The sequence below is a fragment of the Ischnura elegans genome, chromosome 2, assembly GCF_921293095.1.
Source record: "Ischnura elegans chromosome 2, ioIscEleg1.1, whole genome shotgun sequence".
Classification (NCBI taxonomy): domain Eukaryota; kingdom Metazoa; phylum Arthropoda; class Insecta; order Odonata; family Coenagrionidae; genus Ischnura; species Ischnura elegans.
This window is the reverse complement of record NC_060247.1, coordinates 30,595,276-30,615,931: the sequence shown is the minus strand read 5'-3', so window position 1 is coordinate 30,615,931 and position 20,656 is coordinate 30,595,276. Positions and strand designations below refer to the sequence as shown.

Sequence of the window (20,656 nt, the reverse complement as noted above, 5' to 3'; positions counted from 1 at the left end):
AATTATGTGTGTCTCCTTCTCTTCCCGGGCAGGCTTCGAGCACGGGGACGAGGTCACGCAGCGCGACCCCCGACTCCCTTGACCTTGATTACTCGGAGGGCGAGACGAGGGGCAGCGGAAGGAACGGCACTGACTCGGGCGACCAGGCCACCGCCTCCTCAACCTCTTCCCTCTCGTGAGTACCCGTTGTAAAGGTCGAAGGAAGGATCATCCCTACGCAAGCACCAATGTTCCGGAATCCTAGTTTTCATAATTTTGTTTATTATTACTGAGAGAATCCACTGAAAATGGATCATTATGTATTTTAAAAAAATATCCTCCGCACGGACTATTACTGTGAAAATAATTCCCAGAAAACATTATAAGCAATGAGTAAATGACAGTAGTAAAATGGGAAACAAACCAAGCGCAAGATTACTAGCAGACGAGATAGTTGATTTAATTTATCTTGCATTTAAATTTTGCGGCTTCTTAACTCCGCGCCGACGAAATCTTCATTGCCGGAGAAGAAATTAGCGACCATGAATCAATCTACCTTCGGTATATTATTATTTATATTAATTGTACTTATTAATATCAAATGTAAGATAGGACAATGTTGACCTTAATTCGCTTGAAAAATAAAGACGAAATTATTAAATTGTCATATTCCCAGAATGCGCCTTTACGCAGTCGGAGTCAGCCATTACGCAATATGTATACCGTAAAACCTTTAAAACTATCCATTACTGTTTTTGACACACCCTAGTTATGAATCAGTATTGCCGTTGCTGTTTACTTTCGCCATGGATCGAATCTGCTTACTCGCATTCTGACGTCACAGGGCATTCTCGTTTCGCGAACGAATTCTGTAATTCTCGGAAACTTAGAAGCTCTGCAGCAACAGAAATATTGAGAATTATGGAGCCTTATTTTGCATACGTTAATGAATTTAACTTACCTATCAATACATGTTTAAAAAAATGCTATTTTAATTTTATGAGAGCACCCCATTATGCTAACAATTGGTCTGATTTTAGCCGCCGTCCCCACAGCGCCTATAGTTAAGAGTGGGCTAATACCGACGCCGCGCCGGGATTCTACCCGTCCTTCCTTCATAACCATACTCTATTTTAATTTAGGTATACCGGGACTAGCGACGGAAAAACTTTACGAATTCACTCGCAATGCACAAACTGTGCGAAATTTTCATAGAGAGAAATTATTCGCCTTGGCAGAGATTCGATTTCGGATCTGCCGATTTCCGGGAGTGTTTTAGCCAGCCACCATGGCGTTTTTCTTCTGTGTGGAAATTTTTGGACTATACCGGACAAGATGGTCTGAACTGCTGAATATATGCGATTAGCAGTCCAAGTCATGCACTCTTCGCCACTGTCGTAGAGCAAAGCCCGAACTTTGAACCTACCTAACTTCTCTTGCTGTTTTGCATAATCACAATCATGATTAAAAAATGCTTTTTTTTCGTTTATATGTTCAATTATAATGTAATATATAGTTATGGGCTATGTAAAACGATTAGTTAGGCGCTATTTTCAATTTTGTGCTGTTGCTCACCGTGATCTCAGCCTTTCCTCTGGCTACCTCACTCTCCAAACACGTACCGATGGCACAAATTTGGAAAAATATTTTCTAAATCCATTACATTCGCAACCACGTACGAGAACTTTCAATTTAATCAGGAATATGTTCCCAAGGTTCGCTTGAAAGAATTTTATAATTCTTTGATCTCTACTGTGACGAATGGCGCTCTCAGCTGTTTACTTTATGTGATTTCCTTATCTCTAAGCTGCGTGTATGAAATTTACTCAGCAGATAAGGGTGGAGCCATCTGCCTTGCTGAAGTGTTCGGATGCTCCTAATTATAGATGACGGTTTAATCCTTACTTATCTATGAGTTTGTATTGCCCTTATCTGAAAAGTTTCGGTGTAAGATACGAAGCCGTGGGTATCGGCTCTCGATACCAAAATAATCGCTGTTACGAATGGATAAGTTGTAGAATTTATTTTATTTGAGGAATTTAGATTTCGAGCTGTGGATGAAATTCATTCCTCTGGAGCAGTCTTATAAAATCTCTTTTTATTTACTTCTACGATACTGAGACTTGTGGACGAAAAGAAAATGACAATCAGATCAAATTTTGAATTTTCCTACCATCTCAATAAAAAATAAAATTATGTTATTTTTAGCTTCATTATGCAGTTTATGTGTGTTCAGTCTAAATACTACTAATTAACATTAATTAATTTGATGTCAAAGTTATTTTTATAGAGACGGTGATGTTAAAAACCGAGTTGGGTAGATTTTTCATATGGTTTAATGCGTTTCATCTTAATCTTTTGTGTTAGAAAATATTTTTAAACATAACATGATTTGATGTGGAATTATTTACGAATTTCCTGTGATTCTTTACGTTTTACCACGAAATCAGTGTCTTTTAGGTGTTCAACAGAGATTGGCTTATTATGGATGTATTTTTATTCAGCGGAATCTACGCTAGCTGAATCAATTTTACCCTCGAGAAAAGGTAATTGAGCGCGCTGTTAATTCTTGTTATTTTTTTCTCTCCTTTCATCTTCTGGGTGGGTACTGCATTCTTGGAGATTCGTTATTTTGTCATTCTTGCGTGTTAATGAAACCCCAATACGTTACATCGTGCCCAGAAAAATACAGATTATAAGCGCTCATTCTTTTATTAACTTAAAGTTATAAATGGTGGAAATAGCCATCTAGTATTAATTTAAATATGCATTGTGAATTTAAGTGACCTGGATCGTGAATCTTTCACTGGCTCTGTAAGTGATGGTCATTTCAATGTGCTACTTGTACCATCGTTTGCCCGTGAACGACGGATTTTAAGATTCAAACTTAATACTTTACGGACTTCTGTTCGAGTGATCATATTCGAACTCTACGTATACGACTCGAACCCAAACATTGAGGGTGAGGTCATCTTGGTCGTGAAATTTTTCCTCGTCATAGAAAAAGGAACCCGCTCATCAAAGTCCCCGGTAGACGTAATGGCGGAAATAGACGCGGGGTCAGAATTGGTTATAAATAAAAACATGCCTCACTTTCTTTGTAGACTCAGGAGCACATTTTTTGTGCAGTTGAGACGTCACCTACGGCTTGAAGGGTAATTTTGGTGGGAAATATTGGTAAAGAGGGTAAAAAAATTTGACCTGGAAATTTCAATTTGTTTAGCTAATAATTGGCGTCTAAAGCAATAAAAAACAAGGATTGATTACGCTATCGTTAGAGATGATAATAGATCACTTTTTTCGAGACTTAAGGACGGATAATTTTTATATTCTAACCCAAGAAATTAGGACTCTATTGTAAAATATCTACCCCTTCGCCTTTTCGAATGAAAATTTCGTTTCGAGTTGTAACACCAACTCGATCTTAAGTGTGTGTACAATTTATTTTTGGTGGAGCGTTATAGTTATAACTTGAAATTTTAGCCGTTTACGATCATGTTTTTGAGTGTATTTCAAGACCCCTTTATAGAATAATCCTAAATTTCTCCCCTGCGAAATGCCCTATATGATGCAATGTATGTACCACAATGTTTCCTAGTATAAATATGTAGTTCTAAGCTACACATCGTATTTTTATCTATCTCTCTGTATCTCGTATTACGTATATTATATCTCGTAAATGCTGCTTCCCCATAAATTTTTCAAATTTCTGTTATTTTTATTTTCTTCCCTGTTAGCTGTCAGTCATTCCCTTAGTGTTTCTAGGTAGTGATTGATATGATAATTGAGGCTCAACCTGTACGAAGCCGTTGTCCTGAAAAATCTCAGACGTAGAATGAAGATGGGACTTAAGTGATTGCTCTTCCGCTAGGCCGCGTGAATTTCTTTTGAAGATCTAGAAGGTGGCACGAAAGGATTCTTAAGGTTGGTTATTGAGATGTTCCGATTCTCAATGAAATATGCACTCCTGAGTCATCCACTTCAATTTTTAGTCCTTCTTGGACACCTACCTTCCCATTTTAACTTAAGTTCATGCATAGATTCTCCCATCGACTATGCCCCTCAAATATTCCGGTAAGTTAATTAATGTGGATGAAATTCGTTGACATTTCAGCTCCGGGAGTTGGGTATTTCAAATTCATGCATAATAGTACAGTATGTGAACAACTTCATTTCAAGTGCTGAAATAAGTTCTCTAACTACTACCTCAACCACTGCCTCTACCAACTTCGTTGAATATTTCTTATGTTTGAATTATTTTAGTTTGTGTTAGCCGTATTCTACTGTTAAATTGTTTAAAACGGCGATAACCGCCATCGTAAATCTCTCAAAATTAACGAGGCTTAATACTGAAGGAGTGGAGGCACTGAACTTGATTTTCTCAATCTGTAGTGTTGCCATAGTGTCCCCATGGATTTCACCGTGATGACTAAGCGCTCGAACTGCAATGATTCTATTTTTAGCCTCCGGGTCAGGCAATATCGTCAGTTGCAGCTGTGATGTCAACATTCCCTCACCTGTCTATCTAACTTTATCAACTATTGGATTATTTTTATCTGAAAAACGTCTCCGTAACCGCAAAAATGTTTTTTTTATTCAACCATGGAGGTATCAGTGTAAATTTCGAGTTTCGTATAGGATGTGTTCATGCTATGCCAAATAGTTTTAATGTTTCTAAGTACTGCATCAAATTTTAAGAGCCGAGAGTTTTTTATACTTTTTTCAAGATATCACCTAGGGTTGTGTTGCTAGTTCAAACCGGCTCTTTTCAATTTTATATGCTTGAAGGTTCATCAGTTGTGTCGAAATTTCATGGCATGAGTCATAAGTTTTACTGTTGTCTTTTGATCGAGCGTAGGCGAAATGTAAAAGTACTAGATTTTACATTTCGCCTACTCGATATATGTCATCATTTTGTACAAAAATGGATTCCGCCTTGAGTTTTTGGGTGCTTGTAATCATGAAATCGTATGGTGGGCCATAATAATGACTGCAAAGTGCGATTCACATTCACACTTATCAACAGCATTCAGTCTTTTCGAAGATTTTTTGCCTGTTTTATCAATTTCTCACTGGATTTTCAATTTTATTGTATTATAATTTATTGGAGTTTCAATTTTATTTTGTCTTGAGAAGTCAGCTTTCAACCACACATAAAGTACATTGTTAGGAACTTTTATGTAAAATATCTTAATGGTAAAAAAATATTGGTTCCGTTATTATTTTTACATGTACTCCAACTTTGGTCACCATAACGTTGGTCATCAACCGTCTTCCATTTTCTCCGCATGTTTTTGACGTTTATGATTATCCTGATAATGTTAAGATCTTTGATTTTCAGACTTAAAAATGTCGTCCAAATTATCTGTATTGTGGATTTTCTAACGGCGTACTTCGGAATACGAACATAATATAATAATCGTTTCAAAAATAAATCGAAAAAGTGATAATTTTCTGCTTTTGGCAGATTGAAAAAGCAACTTCACTCATGAAAAATTTTCTGGTTGTTGACTCCACGTTCAAGGGAAGTATTTTCATCATTTTTAATCCCATGTTTTCGGGTTAAAATGATGTAATAACTATTTTAAGAAGCCCCTCCGCTGCCTTGTAGTAGGGCACGATATTTGGCGATAAGTGCAACGGAAGCTTTTTCTTCAGTAGTGGATGACGTCAATGGTGGACTTCGACCTGCCGAATGTGCACGCGCAATAAAGGCGTGCTGTCACCTGTGAATTTTCCCGCTTGGGTAGTTGTCTTAACGCGGTTGATCATTCCATATATAGGCACAGCGGACATTTATGAGTAAAATGCGCGCTTACATCCTGAAGTTGATTTAAAGTCTTGGTGGATGTTGCCTGAACAGAACTTGGTGAAAACATTTACTTTTGAACAGCGGCGTAAATATGGGTGGGGGGGGGGGGGTGAGGGGATAGATCACCCCCCAAAGCCTCAGAGAAATAAAAATATTGTTTAGTTATGGCATGTAATAACTGCATCTGCTTAAAGTTAAATATTTATAACCAATATTATGTAAAAATATATTTCCAGGCATGTAATTTGTCAAAAATTTGCCGTTTACCCCTCCCCCCGTCGCCATTCTTGACCATCCCATCCCCACCCAATGCATATTCCTAGTTACGCCACTGATCTTGAATATTACTATTTTTCGCCTTATCGCTTCCAGGAAAGGCAACTTTCAATCCTAAACACAAGATTAGCATTGTTTTTTTTTTCGAGTGAAATCTTTTCAACTTTATGTGAAAATTTGTCTCTGTATTTTTCATTTCGTAGCTACTGCGAATACTGTTATTTAGAAACCCTTAATGTAAAAACATTTTTCTTGAACGGCAGTGCCTCGGTGTCTCCCGCCATACGTCTGGTGAGGTCGCCTGTGAGGTAGGACGTATCTTCTAATCTCTGGTGGGGAGAATCTTTACGACAATGACAGGCTTAGCCTTCGAAACTCCAGCATCAATACTTTTGGAAGGAAACAGGAGAAATCTCCTGCCGAATAATAAGTGTGTCAGTCTTTTTCGTGAATTATTTTTTCATTATAGCGGTTTCACAGTTGAGTAAATGAGTTTCGGCCCTCGCAGAGTGCTTTGAATTAAAAAAAAAACTTTATAAAATATAATTTGCTTGGGTTAATAGTGCTAAACATTTTACCCTGCGCCATTGGCATAGCTTTCTCCTCTGGATATAATGACTTGGTCCTGTCATCGGTGAAATTTTCTTTGAATAATTTCATTTTTTTCGGCAATTGTGTAACTCTCCCAGATGATACTTCACGAAAGAATTTCGCTGACTCGTGGTGAATTACTGCAATGCCATTGGCGATGGCTTTAACTATTCCTGACTGGCATATTTGCACCCCTCTGCTCTCTCCCCCTCCTCCCTCCTACACTTCCGAGCATTGTCATGCTCCACGGTGTCTTACATAAGCAATTTCCTTCCCTACTCGCCCAAGTCCATGAGCTGTTATTTCCGCGGGCCTCAAACGCCAGGTCAGCCAACTCTTGCCTATGCGACGAAAGTGAAAAGTCTTGTTGGACGGAAAGCGAGCGGCCGGAGTTAGCTATCCTCGTGAGGTATTTTTTTATTCCCTCTCTCTCTCTCACCCATGTATTCCAATCGGGCAAAGTCCAATGGTCCATCCGTGCCGCTCAAAGCACGTGCGGGCGTTTGCACCTCGTGCTGCATGCTCTACGACGTAGTAATGAAACAACGGGCACCGCCGCGGTGCTCCCTGCCGTTGCCACGGTGGTGAATTGGGAAACCCACTTTGAGCGGCTTTCGGCTTTCCTTAATAAATAAAACATCGAGGAGATTGATAGTTCAAAAAATTTGAAAAATACCTTCTCTCACTTTACTTCTGGTCGATTTTGTTGTCCTTTTGAGTGTGTTGAACTCCGTCGCGAGATGCGGAGATTATTGGACGATGACTCGAGGTCACCGACCCTTGATTTGTTCGCATTGACTGTCATGGTAGATAATATTCCTTTGGCCCAGTTATTGAACCTCAGACCTCCGGCATTCTGAGCAGTAATCCGACCAGCGGTCTGGTTCTTGAATTTCCAAGATAATTTTAGTTTAATTAAGGAATCTATGTAGTGTAGTGGTTTGCGCAGTGGCCCAGAGGTTCAAAGGTCTATGGTTATATTCCCCGTCCAGGGAAGATTTTCCCCATGGAAATTATTATGAATTTCACCGCCGTTTTCACGCATCAGGTTTTTAATTTATCGAATGGACTTGCTATTTCTATCTTTCGCTCGTAGGTATGCTTTCTTGACCCGAATTAGAAATCTGGCTAATTTCATGTAGGTAACATTTTATCGTTGCCGTATTATTTACCACTCCCTAAAATCTTCCGGATCCGCTAGTAATTAATTTTTTCGGTAAATGAGTCTTGAGGTGTATTTTTGGGAATGAGGGGACCGATAGCGACTGCGATGAGATGAGTTTGGTACTGAATCTATCTTAGCAGCTTTAAGCTGTAGAAAAAGGTAGGTAAGTTCTGCGGTGTTCCTATATTATTATAAGTTGGGAAAATTTTCATTATTTTTTTAATGAGACATGTGAATTTTTTGAACTTATGAAATATTTCACTCGAACAAGTAAACGTAGGGCCAACGCTTTACGAGTATGGCTTAGAAATCTTTGAACAATCACTTCATATTCAGGGAGTGAACACAGACTCTTCAATATCACACTAATTATGGTTTTGCGGTTACCCTCCATATTTTTCTATTAGAAACCGGCTTTTTATTACTGATTGTCTCCATGGGTGTATGATTTCGTTTTGTTTTCTTCTACGTTTCCACCTTTCTACGCTTCAATTTTCTACCGTGTGCGAGGGTAAACATGGGTTCCCGACCTTCGCGGAATCGTCAACTTGGGTAGTAGTGCAAAATTCCTGGCGTCCACGGGGGATAAACATTCCCGGACTCCACACTTTTCGCTCTGGAGAGGGTGTGAGGTTTTTCTGCACCCCCTCCTCGCCTCCCCCGCCCCCAGTCACCAATTTCCCCGTCTGCCCCCAACGCTTTTGCCCGCATTGTGAAATCGGTGCACGTCCTCGTAGGCCGTTTCTCCCTTCCTCGCTTGCTTCTGTCACCACCGAGGAGCACCGCGGAAGGATGGCTTGCATCGCGTGCATGGAGCGCCGGTCCAGCTGCCGGGATGAGCCGGCAACCCGCAACGTGCGCCCCACGCGAAAATATTGTTTCACCAAACTGCGGACCCTTGCCCTTTACAGGAAAGAGTTTCGTCGCCGGCGACGCAGGAGGAACCATCTGGGGTAAGGGGGACTCGGAGGGAGAGAGAGAGAGATATCCTCGCTGAAGGGACTGCATAGAGACCATCCCGTGGAGGCTTGATTTATGTGGCCGCTTTCGGCGCATTTTAATCAGTTTTCGAAAATGTCTGCCTTGTGGGGATCGACTCATTCTCAATAGTTAGTTGCAGTGGAGTAATTGCTACCGCGAGGAATAGAATTGAAAAGTTTTGAAATTGATAGAGCGTATCGTCATTAATGTTTATTTTTCGTTGCAGAGCCCTAATGTTGTCTTATTTTCCCGTGAAATTCGGATCCCTTTGCCGTCAGCGACGCGAGTGGATAATTTGTTGACTCATTTTAACGTGCGGCGGGCGATAGCGCATTAAGTGGCTAATTGAAGAGCCCTCTTTGTAATATCTACGCCATGGGACGGATGTGTGTTCATATCCACGTTGGACACACTATCTCTGATTGCTATTACGTAACTACAGCATTCAATCACGGAAAACCTGGCATCAGGGAACCGGATTGGTGTGATGGCTAGAGCAGGGGCGGACTTAGGGGGGAGGGGGTGGTGGGTTATGACCTCCCCATTAAACTTGATCAAAATTTTTAATGGTGCAAAGGTTTTTGTAGTATTTTAAAGGAGTAATGGGAGTGTATATACAATTGCATGCCTACACGTCTCAAATGTGTGAGAAGTTTGAGTCGATTTATTTTAGAGCGTGGTTGATCAAATGTGAAGAGAAGTACCAAGATTGAAGAGAAATTTCCGGAGAATATGGTAGGATTTTTTTAAATTCTGGTCAGAAAGATTCCATCATGCACAGCGATTTATTTAAGTGAAATATTTTCAAAGATGTTGACATATTGATGTAGCATTTCCTCATTATTTTTTGTGCATTTGTGAGCAGAAAGTTTCATAATTGCTTTTTCCTTTTTGGAAGTATTATTTTGTAAGGTAGTGACGAATATAACAATATAAATTTGCATCCTCAGATTGCCTCATAATAGTCTTGGTTAGCATTACAGTATTGTCTTGAAAAGTGAATTGTGCAAATACCAATTTGTCAAGTCCATCCACAATGAAAGGTAAAAATTTTTGGTGGTTTCAACACTGGGACTGACCTACACTTTTGAGAAAATTTTTGTATGTTAATATTATTCCACGCCATATTTTTTACATCTGTTATCATTTGTTAGTACCCGAATAGGAAATAGTTTTATTAAAGGGACTTTGTTTAAAGTGTGTATGTAGGTGGGAACTGAGTTACGCAATTAAAAATAATTTTTGCTATCAAAATGTTAAAGTATCATTCTATGCTCACTAGATTTCATTGCTGCAGCCATTAGAAGGTTCTCAAATAGAATCTTGACAAAATGTATAGTTTGGTTATAATCAAAGACTAAGACGAGCATAGCCATTAAGGCAGTAAGTGATGGTATCCAGGGGTCAGAAACCAAATAATAAATACCAAAATGTTTTTATAAGCACAGCCTTTAGAGCCATTGTCAAAATGCTGACTCTCAAATGCAATTTCCGGAATTTTTGTGATGGAAAGCCTATTTTTTTTTGCATTTGTGAATGTGGGACAGTCACACAAGCATATGTTGAAACTTTGCATGCAAATGACATTTGTTTTTTGGGCAAACCTCCTTAATCATTGTCTTCTTCTCTATTTCAGGGATGGTGCGTCATCTCCAGCTTCCCCTCCGGTCCCACGTTTTGTCCAAGTCTTCCACCCTCCCCCACCCCACTTTCTTCCCCGACCCCACGCCCGCCACCCCCTCTCGGCCCTGCCCCCATCCCACCCCCGCATCCTCCCCAAGGACCCTGTCAGGAGGGTGAACAGCCTCGGCCATGATCGCTTCATTCTGTCAGCCAACAACAGCACTTCTCCCTCGACATCACCTCCGTCAGCCCAGAATCTCTTCAGGAGGAGTCAGTGGGATAATGGAGTGGTAGCGAACGACAGTGGTGAGATGAATTTTAGTTTCTATAGGATACAAACTGCTATTTTTTTATTATTGGGAAATTGTATTCCTAGTCCATTAAATAGGTATCTGAATGGTTCAATAGTTATTTTTTTCAAAACTTTGTGCAACCTATTGTGCCAGCGTGAGGGAAATTTGGAAGCTGGATTGTGATTGAAAAGATTTTGCCTCCGAGTCTTCTCATTGCAACATTATTTGGCTGTTATGAAAATTTCACTTTTTAGAGTCAATATATTTTGCATACTTTTTAATAAAATGTTATTTTAAATATTAAAAGCCATGTCCTCCTATAAGAGGTAGAACTCAAATATTGTTCTGCTAATATTTTTTTCTTTCCTGAGATTTCCATTTCTCTTACATTTTCTTTTCTGACGTATAGTAGTAAAAATCTATGGTCAAGAATTTAGTTTATATCCAGAGTTTGATCTTCAAGTCAACTTATTTAATTTTACGCAGCAATACTGCTTGAGTAGTTTCTTTGCTAATTCAGTTGATTTTCATGCATAAATTACATGTTCTCATCTCATTCCATGCAGGTTTCATATATTTGGTTTAACATATAAGTGGATTTTATTAATGTTCAATTAATATACACTACAATTTTAGGGATTATATTTCCTCTGTGAGATTTTTATAATCTAATCCTCAAATGAATAATTGTTTTATTCAGATGGTGTGCGCATGGTGGGTTATCAGCAAATAGGCACTTTGCATCTACCACGAACCAGGGAGAGGCGCAGTGGCAGTGACCCATCCTCTCCAACTCCGATTTCATCTTCGCCAATATCTGCATCGATCTTGGCTAAAAAGAGCATTGATTTCTCTCCTTCTCAAAGGTACCAAATATTTGTTCATTTAAATAGAAATTCTTGCTGATCATTAATGGGTTTTACCGACCTCAATTCATAGATTTTTTTGTATGATGTAAGTGTGTATACCTGTTAGAGCCTAAAATAATCCCATTTTCTGTATGTTTTTGGTTATGAAGCTTTTCTATTCATGCCACATTAATTTAAATTCTGGTGATTTCATTGATGCATAATAACTATATCTCATTGTTGCATATGAATTATATGTGTAGCAAGGATAAACATTTCCCAGAAATGAAAATGCTTCTTGATTGTTTGTGTAATCACATTGAATATTCGCCTTTGTCTATCAGGCAATGGGGACCTGGGTTCAAATCTTATTAAAGTCACTTTTTTTTTCTGCTGAATTCCATCCAATTATCCCTTACTCTCTGGGCAACTATGTACATACAAATTCACTATTATACCTAAATCCTAAAAACTCAACTTACATCAACTATCTAAACCACTTAAAAACCTTATAGTTTGAATGAAAATTCATTTTTTGGCTTGATTCATTTTCGATTTAATTAATGTTATCTTTGACGTCTCTTCAAAATACTACATACATATTATGTAGTTCATTTTTCTGCATTATGCTCTGATTCTTGGAGGTACATAGTTTGTTTGCATCTAAGGCCAGTTTGCACTTTGTTGCTAGTTTATCATCACCATTTAACATCTTTCAATGCCACTATATCTTCCTTTTTTCCTAGGAGTGAGGATGGAAATGGAGGTGCTTTGCATTTTCCTTTGAGGCGATCTGCTTCCCAAGGTCTTCAAGGGATAAGGACAGAAAGATGGCAGTTGGGAGTTGCTCCAAATGGACTGAGTAGTTCAGCTGGAGGAGAAGAGGTGATTATTTTTTTCACCGATTGCTTGAGGTGGTTGGTTGTCGGGTATTTTTCAAATCAAGCATCTTTCTTTGTTCCTCTGTGGATATTAGTGGTCGTTATACCATAAGTTAAATAAGCCAAAACAGGATCTGAAAAACTTATGTATTGTTAATTATTTAATGAATTACCTTGACAGAATTTTTTGTGATAAATATCCGCTCAAGATTTAATTGGTGTTTGGTACTCTTAGAAATTGTTATTCTTCATAACTTAAAAATCCTTTATGCTTCATATCACTTGGCCGTAATTAAATTTTCTCATGATTGAATGACCATGGAAAATAGATTTGTTTGTTTAGTTAGACTATTCTTTAATTTCCTTTTCTTGTTTGGTTCACAGCTTTTTATTTCTGTTTACATATGAAATTTAAAGTTTTCATGGTGATGTTGTTTAACACCCTTAAGGATGTACATATTTAAGTTCTCCTCATTACAATGCATCTGCTATTGGAAATAAATACGTAATTATGTAGAGATAATTTATGTCTTGTTAATCGTTAGAGTAATTTTTTCACAAATTGAGTCTTCTTTCATTTTAATCTCCTGTTTAGTGGGCCTGGGCATCCCCTTGGGCTTGGGGCCCTGGTTCTGAGGCGCCATCAGATGAGGAATCGTCTGGTCGCACATGGGTCTGGTCTTTGGCTGATGAGGATGTAGCGAGGCTCAAACCCTTAGCGCTCCTCGAGGCCACAGCATTGCTTGATGAGTATGGTGTCACACCATATCGCAAGGGAAATGCCAAAAATCGGCGGAAGAAACAGAAAAATAGAAAAGATGGTGAGTGAATCTTTTCAGTTGCAAAAAAATAATTAGAGTGTATCAGCAAATAATCAATTTCCCCTATTATGCTTATCTATGTGAAAAAATTGTTATCTCGATGAGGAAAATTTAAGACACAGTTATTGATGGCAGTTGAATATCAATTTTGCATTAAAAATGAGTACTTTAAACCATTAATTAATCCTAACCCTTAACAATTTAGGTAAATGATATTGTAAATGTTTTTATAATTTATCATCATCTCAGTAATGACACAATTAATGATTATACGTTCACTTCTTTTTTAAAGAAGTTAAAAATTTTAAATATGCAGCGCTTACATTATTTAATATTGATGGGAATTTTTATATATATTTAATATTGTATTTTAAATTATTTGAACAGTTATGTTTGAATCTTATTCTAATTAATTCATTTATCTTTTTCCTCAGAGAATCATGCTGTTTTTGGTGTACCCCTTTCAACTCTACTTGAGAGGGACAAAGAACTTACTGGGGAAGACATCAAAGTGCCACTTATTTTGCAAAAGGTAATGGTTAAAAGTGGTAGTAGAACTGGTTTTCTAAGTGCTTTCCTAATAATGTCACTGTAATAATTCATAATGATGTAATTTGAATCCTCCTTCAAGTATGGATTTTGTGATATGCATGCCATGCTCTTTTAGCCTCCCGGCATTATTTTCTCTTTTTTGTGTTGCTTTATTCATCTTGTTGCCATGCATCCTGAGTATCAAAACTCAGCAAGAATTTCCAAGTGTAAGCTACCATGTGTTTTCAAGTATTTTGAAAATGTAGATCTTATTCATTCACTTGAAATTACTGAGATCTGGTCTTTGGACTCAATATGGACCGTACTCATGTTGATTCATTCTAAAAATTATTCTCACTACTGCCAAACATCAGTGTCTGGAGTAGCTATGAAAGTTTGGACAAAAATAAACAAAATTATTTTGGAATTTCTGAATATTCTTTTTTATTGATCATCCAGACCTCAGAAGATTTCTTATTACATCTTCAGGTTCGGCAATGCAAAAATTTATCATTTTTTTCCTTTTTTTCTATGTAACTATCCAAAAGCCTCTAATATTCTGCTCAATTTAATTTTGTAATGGATGCAATACACCCATGATAAAAATCGTTATCGTTTACTTGAAAGGAAAAATTTTATGTTATCATAGTCATTTGCTCTTGCTGCAGGTGCATGGATGAAGTCTAGGTTTTCTTGTTAAGTATTTGGAATAACAAAGTTTGTACAGAACTGTTTGGAATAACAAAGTTTGTTCCTTAATCACTTCACCAATGGCTGAACCTTTCCCCTAAAAGAAATAAAATATCCACTCCCATCAATAAAAATTCACTCTTATTTCATACAATTCTAGACTACCACATATGTACTTCCATTCCAATGTAACACTTACTTGGCATCTTGAAGCCTTGCTGTTTCTGGCTTCATTCATTTGGTAACTATTAGGGCTTTTGATCCTTCACTGAGTACTAGGTAAAGCTAATCATCCTCTATGTTGATTTTTCACCCTAGCTCATTGGCCAGCTGGAACATGGTCTTTGTGAGCAAGGTATTTTGCGAGTTGCGGGACACAATGCCAAAGTTGAGGGTGCTAAGCAGAGGCTTGACCAGGAGGCTTACCGGTCAGAATCATACAATGCTTGGAATGCAGTTGTGGACTCAATTTTGAGTGCCTGTTCTGTTCATGATTTGTCTGCATTGCTGAAACGTTTCATGAGGGATCTTCCTGAACCACTACTAACCCTGGACTTAGTAGAAACATTTTATAGGTGTCATGGTGAGTACATACTTTAATTTATGCACAAATGAAGAGTTTAATTGATTAGTTAATGATAAGTTAGTTCCTCTTTGTAAAATAGTGCAATTGTTATTATGTATTTTTTTTCATCAACATGTATGTGGCTAAATAGAATTCTCATTAGCATAATGAATACAACACTCGTGTTTCCAAGGGGTCTGTGGTATCTTTACATTTTATCCAGAAGTTTATGTACTCAAATTGAAAGATGTGTAATTTTTAGTTACCAGCTATTGCTTTATTTTGCTATATTTTACTTACAAATGAGAACATTGCAATTTTTTTCTTTCAGTTGTTCCCGATAAGAATGGTGAAAGGGATAAGGCACTAAATGCTCTGGCATTAATGCTACCTGCCCCAAATCGAGATGCCCTCAGGGTGATTCTGTCCTTCCTGGAGCGAGTGTCCAATCATGAAGCATCCAATCGCATGTCAACTCACAATGTTGCCATGGTGATGGCACCAAACCTATTTCCTCCGAGGCATGTGGATCTCATTCAGAAGGGCAGTAGCCAAGGAGCAAATTCTGCTTTAGAGACTCAGGTAGTTTTCTCATTGATACTGCTTCATAAGGACTAATTAACACTCGTGTATCGCACATAATTAATCAAATTATTGCTATTTGTACGTAGCAAAATTGCAAAAATAAGTATATGTATATAGCATTTTATAATAATTTTTCTGGGTGTAACTTTTCACCCAAATTCTCCAATCTACAGTTCTCAATTGAAATTCCCTTTCATTGCAATCATTTTCCACTTTTTGAAAATGTCAATAACATTCATTGACTTCAGTTAATTGTGTAACATAAGAAAAAGTTACTTCAATAACATTTGCTGACTGATATTTCAAATGGCGTGAATTCTATTTCTTTTCTTACATATATGTATTTGAATATTTATAAGATTTTGTATACATATTCAGAAAAGGTAATGATTTAATATCCAGTTTCTCTGCTTTTCGATAATGTGCTACAACATGCTGTCTTAAAAATTACCCCTTCCATTTTGTGTGCAGAATAAATTATAAAGTTAAATATCAAATGTGCTGGCCTATGGGGTTATGTCTAAATGTTGTTGCTTCGCACCTTGATTCCTCATACGAAACATAGGTTTAAAGTTTTCACCTATTATACGTGGTTTATGGGATGCAGGGAAAGATTAAAGGATAGTGAATGTTTCGCAAGCAAGTTTTAAGCTAGTAAACCAGTGAAAATAAGAAATAAAATCTCTGAAATTTGTTTTTTGACTGACTTTTTGGATCAAATATGGGGAAGATAATTATTAATGAATCCAATGAAAGCCAGGCATAGAAGACTGAAAGCAATGTTATTTGTTGACAATGAGCCCACATTACTTCATTGAAGCGCTCTTGTGGAGATGGAATTGCCACTATTGATCATTTGGGAGGACTTGCATCAGGGTTCTCTTAAGGAAATTTTTTTACTTGTATTGTGTTATTTCTAGAGCCATTTCGTGTTGTAAAACTGGAAGTTACTGCAGTATCAACCAAGTTTGTTGAAATATGTAGTTTCATAATAGATAGCCCGGATACCAAGATCTGTAACTTTCACCCAATTGGGAAGGCAGGACCCCCAAAAATGTGACCTCACCACTCTACCATTTATCTAGATGCCTAACTGAAGTTCCCTTTATGCCTTTTCTTGGGGGAGGGGGGAACTAGGGTCTGACAAGCAAATGGTCTTCTCATATTTGGGGTTAAAAAGTAAATGCAACAATTACTGTACAAAATATATGTATCAGACCTTGCAAAATATTTCTATTTTTAAAATAAATTTTCATGATAAATGTAATTTTAATAGTTTAAACAATACTTATTGTTACAGTAATTATTTAATGAAGCCCATGTGTGCTAACTTGCACTGCACGAGGGTTTGTTTGCACTGCAGGAGCATGTAAAGTGGTTGCATTTTTATTGAAATTTGCTGCTCCACTACTCTAAATGTAGTAGTGTCTCAGTAATATTTTTTTTTTAGATATTTATATGTGTAGAAAGAAAATTCTGTAAAACTTTCTCTTGTTTACATTCAGTCCCTTTTTAGATATTGACCTGCGAAAATCGACGCTAAACAGCTTTCGGCATTGTTTGACAATCTCTAGAAAAAAATGGAGTGCATTCTCAGTGCTGAAACTCATACTGCGAGTAGGTTTTTGAGTATTCAACACGGGAATAACATTTTATTTGCGAGTCTCCTTTCCTTCATAAAAATTTATGGCGTTAAAAAGTTAGTATTGACAAATTTTTCCTGAGTTTTTGCGGAAAGATTTTGACTGACTGTCTTTTATGATGGAAAAATTTTGAAAATGGCTTTTAAAAGTTCTTTTCATAATAAACACACTGGGTTTTAAATTATTCTGATATCTTTTAAAATAGCTTCGAAATTAAACTTGATGCAAACCACATTTTTCATCAAAATTTGCCCATCCGCCCTTTTAAAAAAGGCTGCCAAAAAAAATTATGGCTTGTAAATTTTTTAAAGTGGTGTTTTGTGATTTTCTACTTGTAGGGAACCAATGATAAAAAAATCAGGATAGTTAAAAATGTCGAGCAGCAAATTTTACTCATATTGGGCGATTTGAAATGGAATGACCCATGTGTGAATGAGGTTCACCAAACAAGGAAATCAGGATTACTGGAGGAGAATTGGGGTTAATTGTGAAGGATTGTTTGCTTTAAAAAATATATGTAGTTATTCTTGGTTTGTGAAATATGTATGTACATATTATCTCCCATTTTTACAGGGATACATTTAACTTGGTTTTTATGGATGTCCTCTTCAATTTGGCTTCCTTTAAAATGTAATTTTATATCTTTTTTTTCCATAGGTTGAATTTGCCGCTGTGACATGTCGCCTTACAGAGGCCTTGATTTCATCAGGTGATAATCTTTGGCTGGTACCCTCTGAATTATTGGCTGGTATACGTCGTCAGTGCATAGCAGAAAAAGCTCGCCTGCTTCAGAAAGAAAATAATCGACCTGTGAGTATACAGAAGTTCTTCAATTTTGAGCAAGCCTTTGCAACTGATTTTTCTACATATGAAATTAGTATCTGCAGAAAAGCTACCAGATAATGTGGTAGGAATGCTGAATAATTGGTCTTCTCGACAACTGATATCATTTAGTCAATTATATTATTTATTTGCTTTTAGATGAAAAAACTTCTTGGAAGACGAAATGCTGTGAATGATGGGAAAGATATTGGTGAAGATGTGAATTTGGCTGATGGAACATTACGCATCAGTGCACCAAAGCTGGGGATATCCGAGTTTATCCTCAAGCCAATGGATGTTACCACGGCAGGAGACGTTGTGCTGAGGTATAAAAATTTATGAAAAAATTTATAATTATTTTTTCTCTTCTTATCTTGACCTCGTTTAATGCATGTTATAATTTTTCCTGGAGTTTAGCATGAAAAAATATACTACATAATTCTTAGTAATTTGTTATTTTTATGTTTTATAATTTTTCACCTCATTTTAAGACAAATCTGTTTCTACCTAGTTGAATTTGCTATTTAGAAATTGGTAAAAAAATGTACTTAAATTGATCTCTGAGCCTATACATATTTCTTTTACTTTTATCATATTTTTTTTGTTCTAAATGCATAAAAATTCTATTTGTGTAGACTTGTGAAAGATGTTTGTTGAGGGAAAGAATAACAACTCTTAAATTTATTGTACGGTCGGTTAACAGATCAAGATATTTAATGTGGTACATGATATTTTATTCAAGCCATTATTTCCCATATTCTGTATCAGACTTTTTTAAATATTATATGATATAAAAATAATTTTGACTGTGCATACGTTTAACGACCACCATCTTAGTAACTCACTCTTAATTGCAATGACCTTAGCAATCAGAGGTCCCTTCCCTCTAAAACTGAAGTGAAATTTCCAAGTTGAACTTCCCCAAAATAATTTTTATCTTTGGATTCCTCCTCAAATATCAGCAAGGTTGCAGGGAGCATGGATTAGGTCAGCATGTCCAAACCTGCTCCAAAATGCTCGAAAGATGCAGTCAATTTTTTATCTCGTCTAGTACAATCTCACTAAAATGTACTTCCTCACCTACAAAATACCCCTACCAGTGGTGCAGTGAGGGGGTTTTGGGGGATAAAATCCCCCCCAGAGCTCAGAGAAATTTTAAGTTAAATCCATGTTACTTAATTGGATTGATATTACTAATAGAACAGTGTAAGGATTAATAAAATATCCCTCGGAAAGCCGTAAAACTCACCATTTTGAACCATTTATCTTAAAATTCTGCAATTCATTAATCTCGCACCTGCCATTTATCCTGGTGGGTATTCCATACCCCAACACACCCCGGTATTAGTTGCGCCTAAACCCCCCCCCCCCCAGCCGTAATTCCTAGTTGGGCCCCTGACCCCTACAGCATTTTTGCCCAGTTTGTCAATTATTAAGGATTAATTCATTCTTAATCACTGATATTAGTGGAAAGGGCGTACCCAGGATCAAAACTAGAGGAGGGCAAGCCATGGTTGTTCAAGTTGTTGGTAAGATTTAAGCATGGTAAAGGGGAATGAAATCAACATTTTAAGGAAACTGTAACAGCTCTTTATTAGTTTTTAAAATTATTTGCTTGAAAAAAAAATTATTTTCCTTAAAGACATTTGCAATTTTTTCTTCTAGGGGGGGGGAGCAAGCTGACCCCTCCTACCCCTTGCTGGGTATGCCCATGATTAGTGATAGAGTACTCTAGTACTCTCTATGATCTGCCCCAAATTGGACTCCCTTCTTCCAATTTTCCAATTCCCAAATTAACCCCTAAACTGGCCTTGCATATCTCACTAGCTAATAATATGTATTAATGTCCTCATTTTAAAGGGTGATCGAAGAAGCATTCAGGCGAGGGAAGAGTAATGACTATAGCAGTCCGAGTGTGAAGAGCAGGGATGCGAGGAGAGGGGCTTCATCACACCCGTTGATGGAGAGGTTTGCTGCCAACATAAGCGTCGGCCCCTCATCTGATCCCGATCATTTGTGTCCATATCTGAAGCAAGTAGGGAGAGGTGGAGAGTCACCAACTGCCACAGATGCTCTGATTTCTCATTCACTCTATGAAGTTGGAGGAAACCTTAGTAAGTGCTCGGCAAAAATGGTATCAAATGTTGTCATTGGTCAAATAAAATTATTTAAAGCTATGGTTCACGTACTTTGGCTTGTAATTGTGTCTCAATTACTCATTCTCAATGTGATAGGATGTCATAAAAAGCCTAAATACCACTCAGTCTGGGAATTTTTCTCCATTTAATATATTATACTTTGTTTTATTTTAATTCCAAAGATTTCTTCCATAGTTGTTTTTTCCTATAAATTATTTGCTTTTATATTGTTAGGTATAACTGCCTATTGCCTTATACCATGCTGATGTGTTTTGGTAGCCTATAGGCCTTTAGCCATACACTTACAGTTAATTGGTTGTGTAATGGTCTCTGATACGTCATGTGGACAAAACTCTGAATAGTCGCACCTTGCAAAAATCCATTGATAATCAGTATTACAACATCCATTTTT

At 37.3% G+C, this 20,656-nt stretch overlaps 1 protein-coding gene across 10 annotated transcripts in view; it reads left to right on the top strand.

Annotated features, from left to right (window-relative positions):
• LOC124153520 (rho GTPase-activating protein conundrum) overlaps positions 1-20,656 on the top strand; it is a 230,020-nt gene that overhangs the window by 204,719 nt on the left and 4,645 nt on the right. For 9 of the 10 annotated variants that reach the window (XM_046526737.1, XM_046526739.1, XM_046526736.1 and 6 more), the window contains 11 exons: positions 33-175; positions 10,441-10,733; positions 11,421-11,586; positions 12,315-12,453; positions 13,045-13,270; positions 13,705-13,802; positions 14,810-15,074; positions 15,388-15,638; positions 17,942-18,094; positions 18,266-18,432; positions 19,967-20,220. In XM_046526737.1, coding sequence (XP_046382693.1) covers positions 33-175; positions 10,441-10,733; positions 11,421-11,586; positions 12,315-12,453; positions 13,045-13,270; positions 13,705-13,802; positions 14,810-15,074; positions 15,388-15,638; positions 17,942-18,094; positions 18,266-18,432; positions 19,967-20,220 — 2,155 coding nt within the window. Of the gene's footprint in view, positions 1-32; positions 176-8,545; positions 8,777-10,440; positions 10,734-11,420; positions 11,587-12,314; positions 12,454-13,044; positions 13,271-13,704; positions 13,803-14,809; positions 15,075-15,387; positions 15,639-17,941; positions 18,095-18,265; positions 18,433-19,966; positions 20,221-20,656 lie in introns of those variants that run through there. The other variant, XM_046526740.1, reaches the window with a different exon arrangement.